General features: G+C 38.6%; 1 protein-coding gene and 1 pseudogene across 1 annotated transcript in view; both read right to left on the bottom strand.

Moving 5' to 3' along the window:
- The window catches only part of LOC116286589 (phosphoribosyl pyrophosphate synthase-associated protein 2), a 36,597-nt gene extending 32,972 nt beyond the window's left edge, over positions 1–3,625 (bottom strand). Inside the window, exon 1 of the mRNA XM_031693146.2 lies at positions 3,226–3,625. Within this exon, the coding sequence (XP_031549006.1) occupies positions 3,226–3,302 (77 nt within the window). The 5' untranslated portion in view covers positions 3,303–3,625. The remainder of the gene's footprint in view (positions 1–3,225) is intronic.
- On the bottom strand, positions 10–855 carry LOC148910228 (uncharacterized; annotated as a pseudogene).
- Positions 3,626–11,924: the final 8,299 nt, after the last annotated feature.

Below are 11,924 nucleotides of genomic sequence, written 5' to 3'. Positions count from 1 at the left end.
TAAAATGTGTTATGTCATATGCACCTGCAAAAGTACAATGTGAACATTAATAAGGCCAATGGTGCAGCAAAATATGGTATACAGTGTATGTGCCATATTTTGCTGAATGCCCCATGCTGTCGTGCCTTCCGTCTCCAGCAATAACTACTTCCTTGTCTTTCAGTGTTGATAGGATTTTGGCTTGATAAGTCCTCCAAAACATGACTATGGCAGGAACTAGGAGATGCCTCTGGTGGTAGTAGTAGGAAGGGTAATGATATATTAGAAGTCCCATGTGCTGAAATACCAGCAAAACTTTGTTGATTGATGCTCCAGCACACAGAATGGGGAAACTAAACAAAATATTTCCTTCTGGAAACTTTCCAAGGAGGGTTGGTTGACTGTTCCAGATGTGGTCATTCTTGCACTTTGAGCAGCTAGACGTAATCAAAATCTTAGTACCAATCTGTGAAACAGTAACTTTTGGATTGGGAAAGGAGCACATGTGGCAGGTCTGGAACAAAAGTAAGAGCCTTGAAAGAAAAACTATCCCCTTTGGTTCATCTCTTATGTTTTTTCCTTCATGATCTATCCTGCATAGTTGAAAAAAAGCCAGAGTTAGACAATGTTTGTAATGACTGTTTTGATTGTTTTCTGTGTTCAAATACCTTTTTTGCCGTGTACTCCCTATATGACAGTCATCAGTGGATGATGCTTCGAGCTCTTCTGCTTCTGTGGGATGCCAGAGGGGATCTTCATACTGCGTATCAGGGGTTGAATCCGGTTTTTCCTCTTCATCATCTTCATCATCATCATCATCATCATCATCATCATCATCATCATCATCATAGCTGGTGTACTCTGAAACAAGATCATCTGGACTGGAATCTTGAAAGTCTAGTCTCTCAGTTTGGATTGATTTGTCTTGCTTATTTTCTATAAATTATGAGAGAATAAAATAAAGGATGATTAAGTTTATGATTCACTTGCTGAAATGCAGAAATGAGAATGTGCATAAGAATAGATACCAGTAAGATTGCCGAAAGTCTTCACCCATTCCTCTTGATTACTTGACAGTTTGGCTTTTAATGTGCATATTTGTCTCTCAAGTTGTTTTTTTTTCTTTTCTTAACCGTTCACATCCTTGACATGGGTTTGTTGGTAACCTGTTTGATGAGATCTATAAGAAATGACACCAACAAATTAAAGCACCTAGATAAACTGATAGACATTTAATGTAACAGTTTTTAATTTTAAAATATACTCTTAAAATAACAGAGACAAACCCTGAGTCACTTTACTCACACATGTTTCAAGTTCAGGCTGATTAGTATTTCCTTTTTCTGATGATCCTTCAAGGGGAATTGACATGGGTGTTTCCTATAAGTCCATAAAAAGCCAAATTATAAATTTAATTTTACTCTTGTAATACTAGGTCAATACTCAGGAGCTGAGAAACACAGAGTGACTTTACTCACACAACTTGTATCCTGTTCAGGCTGACAATCTTCCCTTTCTTTTGAAACTTCAATGCCCAGTGACATAGCTGATGTTTCCTTTAAGTCCAAACAACCACAAAAAATGGAGGAAATAAAAAAGAAAGAAAAGAAAGAAATAGATATAATTTTAGTTTAGCTTGTATTCTATCAGGTCAGTACTCAGGAGCTGAGAAACACTGAAATAAAATACAGTACTCCCACAAAATGTTGCAAAAAGTTGCAAAAAGGGATGCAAAAATATATATATATATATTGAATGATTGATTATGAAGGAATGGACAAATTTTTCCTGTGTTTTAATTCATGAAATATTTCTCATAGAAGTTCAAAAATATACTAACACATGATGGAAAGCCACAGTCAGCTGTTGAAGTGTCAATAAACAATGTTGCCATTTCATGATCAGACCTTGCACCAGGATCAACATCAACATCAGTGTCATCTGAAACTTGGCTTGAGCTCTAAAAACAATCCTGCATTACATTTTTGGTTTTCAAAATTAAATATGGAGCACTATGAGCTCTATGAAAATAATATTTGTATAACTTGCTTACCAAGCTGTCTCTTGACATCGATTGCTCCTTGTTCTCCTCCATTATTTCTTTCAAAATCTTAAGGCCAAAACAATTTTATTATTCTTTGTGAATTTTAAATTAAATAATTATAAGTTCTTTGAATATATACATATATTTAGAGTTCTTTGTGGACAGCACATATACTCAGAACATTTACTATCTTTTAAAGAGCACGAATCATGTTCGTAAAATTGCGGGAAAATCGAAACTCTCACCTTGTGTCGTGAACGAGCGTCCATCGGTTTTTCGCCTCTTTTCCAAATGGTAGGAACCAACGCGGATAACCTTCAAGATGCATTTTTCTTTCAAAACAATTCATTTCGAAATGATCTGAGCAAATATTAAACCTTCCTGTTGGGTTGAAATTCGCGCGCGACGGGCCCTGACGAAGCGCAGCCATTGATCACGCAGAGACCTCACTAATGGACTTGAATGCAAAGAAATTCCTTTGGATTGCTTAGCGGTGTTGCTGCAATGTTGCACCACACACCAACTTCCTGTAATTATATTTTAAACGATAAAAATTGAATAAAAACTCGGATATAAACTTTGACATTTGCTGTGTTTATATACGATGAAGTAGCCATGTGAAGATTTGTGTTGAGTAACTGACGTCATATCCGCTGATACATTAGTTACCATGCCTCTCTCTGCCAGGAACATTCTAAATTAATGGCGGCGAAAGAAGAAGTACTTATTTTGTCGCATTAATCAACTTTATTGCTCAAATATGACAAAAAACAGTAACTTTAGGTATTCAATACATCTTAAAGTTTCAGAAAATGTAAAAATATCAAAGTTCGTAAATTCCATCGTAGTGGCACTTTAAAATATCTTTTTTATTTAGGGACATATGATAAAATGCTTATTGACTGAGTTAGGTCGGGGTGTACATGATAATATTTGGCTGTCTGTCATTTGTATGTGCGCGAGGTCCATACAGCATCAAGTCGAGCCAAATATTTTCCCATACGGCCCTCCCACTCAGTCAATATTAAAGTACAGAATATAAGCTAATTTGCATATTCCAAATTCTTTCAACATAGCGATTCTGAATGAATTGGCTGCAAATATTCGTAAAAATAAGTTGTGGACCTAACACTACTTTGACAACGTTGACGCAAAAAAACTAATGCCAATTTGTTAAATTACTAAGTTAATAATGTGCTTACCTTGCTATCTTTTCTGATAAATCTTGAGCTGAGTTCAGGGAAAACACAATTAGACCAACTTGAGTAGGGTCCGCCATTTTTGGTTTCCTACTTCTACAAAACACACGATTCTTTGCCAAACAACCCTAGCCTATTTGGTCTCGGATATCGTATACCACCTACTATTTAAGTGAATCAACCTAAAGACCTAAATCAATAGATTGTTTAATAGTAAATGTGCTTGTATCAGAAGCCCAAATCTACTTAATGAATTTGTACCACGTGCAAGGGTATATACTTCATATTAACATGCCATGTAATCGGCCTATTATATCAGAGATCAGTAATTGTAGTCAACTGTTTAACATAGCCAGGGATGGACCTGGATACTTTTGGATACTTATCCATCATAGGTATCCATAGGTCTGGTATCCATCAGTATCCATTGCTATACATGTCTATCCATAGCTATACATCAGTATCCATTGTTATCCATAACTATCCATAGCTATACTTCAGTTTCCATAGCTATCCGTGACTATCCAAAGCCATACATCAGAATCCATCAGTATACATCAGTATCCATAGTTTTCATCAGTATCCATTACTATCCATGACTATCCATAGCTACAAACAAGCATCCATCAGTATACATCAGTATCCATAGTATCCATCAGTATCCATTTCTATCCATGACTATTCATAGGTATCCATCAGCATACGTGGCTATCCATAGGTATTTGTAGGTATACATAGGTATTCATAGGTATACGTAGGTATACATAAGTATCCATCAGTATCCATGGCTATCCATCCAATCACTATCCATCAGTATCCATAGGTACACATGGCTATTTTCACCCCTGAAGCGGTTATGAAACGAGTACGCGCGGTATGTTATCATGACTTTCTGGGTGTGATTCCTAGGTGAGAAGCATTATGAATGCTCCCGTGTCGGCAGTTGCCTATTTAAGCGAGAAAATCTAAGATTTCGGCCTCATTTGCTCAGGTTCGCTGTACCAGTCAGTGCCTAGACATTTTTTTCCTTGGTTTTTCCGTACAATAGTCGCCGAAGCTTCCCTATACAACATTGCTTCGGCTAAATTTATTGTTCGGTCGCGTGCCGACCCTGAGCTCGGCTAAAGTTATTCTCCGGTCGCGTGTCGATCGTAAGGCCAATTGAACCGTGATCGGGTCTGTGTCGACCCAGTTTTGTAAGGATCTCTCACGTTTATAGGCAAACCGTATCAGCCGTATGCGGCTGAGCGTGGACCGTATACGGCTCAGCGTTCAAACCGTATGCGGCTGAGCGGTCAAACCGTATACGGCTGAGCGTGAACCGTATAAGACTGAGCGTGAACGGTATGAGCATGGAATGCGGCTGATGGATCGTATATGAACCGCATGCGGCTTAGCGTTGACCGGTGGTATGCGGTCCAGTTGTATACGGCTAACTGGAGTTAACCGCTGACCTTTTATTTATTTTACTTCGTTCTTTCTGTCTTTCTTTCCTACTTACGTGCTGGAATTAATTATCAGGATGGGGTTTCTAAAATTAATAGGGGGAAGTGGGCTTGTAGAAGGCACAAATGTAAAAACTGGACCCAAATGTAATAAGGGTCACAAATTAAGTGTGTGTAAGTATGTGTAAGTGTGTGTAAGTATGCATAAGTGTGTGTAAGTGTTTGTGTATGTGTGTGTGTATGTCTGTATGCGTATGTAACCGTGCGTAAGTGTGTGTTCGTTTGGGTGTGTGTAATTGGGTTTAAGTGTTTGTCTATATGCGTGTGTAAGTGTATGTAAGTGTGTGCAAGTGTGCGTAAGTGTGTGTAGTGTGTGTAGTGTGTGTAAGTGTGTGTAAGTATGCATAAGCGTGTGTAACTATTTATGTATGTGTGTGTGTATGTCTGTATCCGTATGTAACCGTTCTTAAGTGTGTGTTGGTGTGTGCGTATGTGTGTTTGGGTGATTGTAACTGTGTCTAAGTTTGTGTAAGTGTGTATAACTTTGTGTTAATTTGTGTAAGTGTGTGTGAGTGTGTGTGAGTGTGTGTAAGTGTGTGTAAGTTTGGTACGTGTGTGTAAGTGTGGGTAAGTGTATGTAATAGTGTGTAATTTTGTGTATGTGTGTGTGTATGCATGCGGGTGCATGCGTATATAAGTATGTGTAAGTTTCTTTAAGTGTTTGTGTATGTGTGTTTATTTGTGTATAACTGAGTAAAATTGTGTAAGGGTGCGTAGGCTTGTTTAATTGTGTGTAAATGTTTGTAAGTGTGCGTCGGTGATTTTCGCATGTATTTCAACCAAATTCAAGTTTTGAAAAGGTCTATTCTTCCTCAACTTGCAGCAAAAATATTATTTCAATCAGAGAACTTGCCCATAGTTAAATCGTTTTTTCTTATGAGGCAACTAATTAGCATATGTAAACACAGGCCTTCTATTTTCCCTCGCCAAAAATTCGTCCCTTTCCCAATAAGTTTGAAATCCAGTCCAATGAACAAAAAAGGGTGATACATTAAGAAGAAAGTTCGAAAATTCTCATAGATGGTTTATTTTTTACGCGCGCTCTGTTCAAAGTTTGTCCATTTTCACTCCTCTTGAGCGTCTCTAGCTTGGGTTTCGGTCGGATCTCTTCTGTGGCCGTTTTCTCCAAAATAAAATAATATTTTCGAAAACCAACTACCCAGGGATTAATATCTAATAATGGCCTATCTAACTTTAAAAGAAGAGCGAATTTGATTTTTTGACCCTTGCCACTATTTGTTCGATTCTTGTAAACATTGCCTCTTAAGTATCATTAACATATTGGGAATATAAACCTTCGTATCTTAAAGACCTGACATTCAAATGACGAAATATTTTCACAATCAACTATCCACTATCTAAAGAATCAATTCTGAAAATATTGTGCAAAGGCTTATAAGCACTTTAAGGGTTTGTCTATATGTGTGTGTAAGTGTATGTAAATGTGTGCAAGTGTGTGTACGTGTGTGTAAGTGTGTGTAAGTATGCATAAGTGTGTGTAAGTGTTAATGTATGTGTGTGTATGTCTGTATGCGTATGTAACCGTACGTAAGTGTGTATTCTTGTGTGTGTATGTGTGTTTGGATGAGTGTAACTGTGTGTAAGTTTGTGTAGGTGTGTGTAAGTATTTTAAAAGTTTGTATATATGTACGTATAAACGTGTGTAGACGTATGTGTCCTTGTGTAAGCGTTTGTAAGTGTGTGTGAATGTGTGTCTAAGTGTGTGTAATTGTTTCTGTATGTGTGTGAAAGTGTGTATGCGTAGGTATCCGTCTATGCGTTTATGTTAGTGTGTGTGCATGTGTTTAAGCGTGTTTAAAGGTGTGTAAACGTGTGTAAGTGTGTGTAAGTGTGTGTAAGTGTGTGTAAGTGTACGTAAGTGTGCGTAAGTGTGTGTAAGTGTGCGTAAGTGTGCGTAAGTGTGTGTAAGTGTGTGTAAGTGTGTGTAAGTGTGTGTAAGTGTGTGTAAGTGTGTGTGTGTAAGTGTGTGTAAGTGTGTGTAAGTGTGTGTAAGTGTGTGTAAGTGTGTGTAAGTGTGTGTGTAATTGTGTGTAAGTGTGTGTAAGTGTGTGTAAGTGTGTGTAAGTGTGTTGTAAGTGTGTGTAAGTGTGTGTAAGTGTGTGTAAGTGTGTAATGTGTGTGTAAGTGTGTGTAAGTGTGTGTTTGAAGGGTGGGTAAGTGTGTGTAAAGTGTGTGTAAGTGTGTGTAAGTGTGTTGTAGTGTGTGTAAGTGTGTGTAAGGTGATGTAAGTGTGTTGTAAGTGTGTGTAAGTGTGTGTAAGTGTGTGTAAGGTGTGTAAGTGTGTGTAGTGTGTGTAAGTGTGGTTAAGTGTGTGTAAGTGTGTGTAAGTGTGTTCAGGTGATGTAGGTGTGTAAGTGTGTGTAAGTGTGTGTAAGTGTGTGTTAAGTGTGGTAAGTGTGTGTAAGTGTGTGTAAGTGTGTGTAATGTGTGTGTAAGTGTGTGTAAGTGTGTGTAAGTGGTTGTACGTGTGTGTAAGTGTGTGTAAGTGTGTGTTGTAAGTGTGTGTGTAAGTGTGTAAGTGTGTTGTAATTGTTGTAAGTGTGTGTGTAAGTGTGTGTAAGTGGTGTTTGTAAGTGTGTGTTAAAGTGTGTGTAAGTGTGATTGTAAGTGTGTGTAAGTGTGTGTTTTTAAGTGTGTGTAAGTGTTGTGTAAGTGTGGTAGTTTGTGTAAGCTTGTGTTGTAAGTGTGTGTTAAGTGTGTGTAAGTGTGTGTAAGTGTGGTAAGTGTGTGTAAGTTGTGCTGTAAGTGTGTGTAAGTTGTGTGTAAGTGTGTGTTACGTGTGTGTAAGTTGTTGTGTCAGTGTGTGTAAGTGTGGTGTAAGTTTTTTTTTTGTGTATAAGTGTGTGTTAAGTGTGTGTAAGTGTGTTTTTTTGTGTGTGTGTGTAAGTGTGTGTAAGTGTGTGTGTGTGTAAGTGTGTGTAAGTGTGTGTAAGTGTGTGTAAGTGTGTGTAAGTGTGTGTAAGTGTGTGTAAGTGTGTGTAAGTGTGTGTAAGTGTGTGTAAGTGTGTGTAAGTGTGTGTAAGTGTGTGTAAGTGGTGTAGGTGTAAGTGTGTGTAAGGTGTGTAGGTAAGTGTGTGTAAGTGTGTGTAAGTGTGTGTAAGGTGTGTAAGTGTGTGTAAGTGTGTGTAAGTGTGTGTAAGTGGTGTTGTAAGTGTGGTAAGTGTGTGTAAGTGTGTGTAAGTGTGTGTAGTGTGTGTAAGTGTGTGTAAGGGTGTGTAAGGGTGTGTAAGGGTGTGTAAGTGTGTGTAAGTGTGTGTAAGTGTGTGTAAGGTGTGTAAGTGTGTGTAAGTGTGTGTAAGTGTGTGTAAGTGTGTGTAAGTGTGTGTAAGTGTGTGTAAGTGTGTGTAAGTGTGTGTAAGTGTGTGTAAGTGTGTGTAAGTGGTATGTAAGTGTGTGTAAGTGTTGTGTAAGGTGTGTAAGTGTGTTGTAAGGGTTGTGTAAGTGTGTGTAAGTGTGTGTAAGTGGTGTAAGTGTGTGTAAGGTGTGGTTGTTAAGTCGTGTGTAAGTGTGTGTAAGTGTGTGTAAGTGTGTGTAAGTGTGTATGGTAAGTGTGTGTAAGTGTGTGTAAGTGTGTAGTGTTGTGTAAGTGTGTGTAAGTGTGTGTAAGGTGTGTGTAAGGGTGTGTAAGTGTGTGTAAGTGGTGGTAAGTGTGTGTAAGTGTGTGTAAGTGTGTGTAAGTGTGTGTAAGTGTGTGTAAGTGTGTGTAAGTGTGTGTAAGTGTGTAGTGTGTGTAAGTGTGTGTAAGTTGTTTGTAGTGGTGTAAGTGTGTGTAATGTGTGTTGTAAGTGTGTGTAAGTGGTGTGTAAGTGTGTGTAAGTGTGTGTACGTGTGTCGTAAGTGTGTGTAAGTGTGTGTAAGTGTGTGTAAGTGTGTGTAAGTGGTGTAAGTGTGTGTAAGTGTGTGTAAGTGTGTGTAGTGTGGTAAGTGTGTGTAAGTGTGTGTAAGTGTGTGTAAGTGTGTGTAAGTGTGTGTAAGTGTGTGTAAGTGTGTGTAAGTGTGTGTAAGTGTGTGTAAGTGTGTGTAAGTGTGTGTAAGTGTGTGTAGTGTGTGTAAGTGTGTGTAAGTGTGTGTAAGTGTGTTGTAAGTGTGTGTAAGTGTGTGTAAGTGTGTAAGTGTGTGTAAGTGTGTGTAAGTGTGTGTGTAAGTGTGTGTAAGTGTGTGTAAGTGTGGTAAGTGTGTGTAAGTGTGTGTAAGTGTGTGTAAGTGTGTGTAAGTGTGTGTAAGTGTGTGTAAGTGTGTGTAAGTGTGTGTATGTGTGTGTAAGTGTGTGTAAGTGTGCGTAAGTGTGTGTGTAAGTGTGTGTAAGTATTTAAAAGCGCGTCTCCCTAAAAATCAAACAAAATCGAAAATTTGTGGCAAGGCTCAAAAATTCAAAATCGCTCAAACTTTCACCATTTGTAACCCATGGTTAGGTGAGAAATGCTGTGGGGTTGGTTTGTAAAAATAAAAAACTGAAATTAGATGTGGACGCAAAAAAATCACCTTCAAAAACGTCTATATTCAACGGCCTCGTGTGACTCGGAAAAGAAACTTACAAACCTCTATTTTATACCATTGAAACACTCGACTCTTTGTGAATGTATTTCGTGAATTTCAGTTAAATTGGGATAATCTTTGCTTTGGAAAGAAGGCGTTAGAAAACGCTACCAAATTCAAAACGAAATATGGAGGTACACTAGAAAATGTTTTTGTCACACTGCCTTTTGCTCAAAATTCAAGAAATTTTAGAAATAAAACCCAGAAGGGTACTAGATTTTAAATATATAAAAATATTTCTGGGCAAATGCAAGCGTGCTTTGTAATCCAGTGCTGAGTTTGGCGTATTTTTAGGAATCGGTCATGAGTTCTAATATTGCGTGACAGGCCGTGACAGTACTGTCATTACTATTGCTATTTACACTGTTATTTGCCGTGCTATTATTTAATTCCTTTCGAAGATCACGTAGAAACTTCCATTTGAGTTATATATCACCCAATGAATGAAAGACCTGCAAAATATATGGTAAAAAGTTACAGGTTATATCCAAAGTTTGAAACTAAATACTGGTATGCAAATTTAGCTGAGAAATTCCGTGAGACACTACTGGGAATTAAGCAGTTTAATATACTTTCCCCACTTGCTATGAAAGTTATGAAATGAAGATAATCGACCCAGGAATACATAATCTGTATTATTATAATCATTTTTATTTTCCGCAATGATGTCGAGTCTAGGAATCTGAAGCCCGATAATCTATGCTTTTAAATAAAAAAAACTGTTCTGTACAACACCAATTTGCTTTTTTTTCTTGAATTCATAGTAAAACATAGAACACTATATTGCGCATTCAATTTTTTCCTCTAGTATATATAATACAAAATACAGAACCGGCCGGGGGGGGGGGGGGGGGGGGGGGTTGGGAGGGTTGCGAAATAATCCATATGTTTTGCGATGCCAATATACACAGAATTCCATGGATGAACGGTCAAATACCTCAAATTATCTAAAAGTGAGTTCTTGAAAATATCAAAAATTGTTCTTGGCGTTGCCTTCATACCATTTACAGTGTCAGTACCAGTTTTATAGTGACTCCATTATTAAGAAGAAAAACGGCTGAGTAGAAATACGGAAAATAAAAACTGGAAGGTTAGCCTCATTTTTATACAGAATGATCATGTGTTCAAGTGAGAGTCCTGTGGGCTGTCAAAGCGTTCTTATTTATTGAAGTTGCTTTGCCTTTAGTATTTGTGAATATTTAGACACAGAAAAAGGAGCCTTCAATCAAGGAACATGACTTGATATTTTACGATTTCGAAGGGTCTATCATCTAGCTATTGGTTGCAATCACAACCCTTGACCAAATTGGTAAGCATGTCTACGTAAGGCTTCTTTCTCCTGACAACAATGTCTGATGTGTAAAGGCCAAGGGCTTCACAAATGTCCTGCAACTTGGCTATTGAAAGCGAGTTGATCTTGGAGCTCATTACCATTTCACAAATATTACTGGAATCATGCATAATTGGGTGTGAGTGTTGAACACTGATGTCGGCCAGAACCTGGTCTTGGGGTTCATGGTGTAACTCATTTTCCAAGTCGGCATCCTCTTCATCGTCACTTTCTAATTCATCCGGCACAGTACTACGCTTCGCAGCCATGCGGGAAAAATAACTACGGAGCTGTTGCGTAGACAAAAACTCGCCACTATCAAATAAGCTCATTCCGTTAATGTCTTTTGCAGTTCTTATTTCTCTAGACACATCAGATGGGTCAACTTTCTTCCCAGTGGCCTCTCCTATCAGAAACTTAGCATTAAGGTACTCTTTTTGCTTGTCAGAGAATCTCTTACGCTTACGTGTAGATTTCAGCGGCCAACCCATTTTAAGAGCAGATGATGGCGATGAATGTGAGCTGGTACCTTGCTGATGAATAACGGGAACTTGACTTGCACCACTTTCTAGCTTGGTTGCGTACTCTTTGATAGCCTTGTCATAAAGGGTTTCCTGTTCTAAACAGCGTTTGTGCTTTCCGCATTCCATGTGCGTCTGAAGGGATGAATACCTCACATACGATTTTATGCATCCTTCTTCAGGACAAGTAAACAAACCAGGTTCTTGGCATGCGTCATTGGGCTCAGTGGATTCTGATGAACTGCTGTCAGAATTGTTAGTTGTGCCACTCTTTGGCTGTTTGCAATTTGCTTTCCTGGATTTAACGGGTACAAATTTCGCATTGCCGCACACCCTACTCTCGACTGTTGGTAGTTCACCTTCATCAGGTATGTCGAATTTCTTCCAAGGCAATTCGTTCCCAAGGCCATTGTTATACGCTCTCCAAACCTTGAGTCCTGTCTTGCTAAACTGAATGTTGTTGATGTAACTGATTTTTTCCAACTTGTTGACTTTCTTCAATCGGTTTGTAGGTTGACTACACACTGTTGTACTTACCCCCTGCACGCCGCCAGACGAGTCCATGGCCTCTTTCATTTGAAAAGCTGTTTCAAGGTCGTGTCCAGCAATTAAATACCGCGCCATGTGTGACTTAATCGTGGCCGCCTTACGGTCACACAAGCCCTTTCCACCCTGTGGATCCGAAAAGTCAATTCGTGATATTTCTACATCATTGTATTTAGCGACTTCAGGGACGGTAATAAGGGTCTGTGCACTGTGGTAGCAGGCAGCATTGTCCTGCCTCAGATG

The sequence above is a fragment of the Actinia tenebrosa genome, unplaced genomic scaffold (genome assembly GCF_029948245.1).
Source record: "Actinia tenebrosa isolate PJP-AT-01 unplaced genomic scaffold, QUT_ActTen_1.0 PGA_scaffold17__23_contigs__length_9995812, whole genome shotgun sequence".
In the NCBI taxonomy this organism is placed as follows: domain Eukaryota; kingdom Metazoa; phylum Cnidaria; class Anthozoa; order Actiniaria; family Actiniidae; genus Actinia; species Actinia tenebrosa.
The sequence above is the reverse complement of the archived record's forward strand: the minus strand, read 5'-3'. Positions and strand labels throughout refer to the sequence as shown.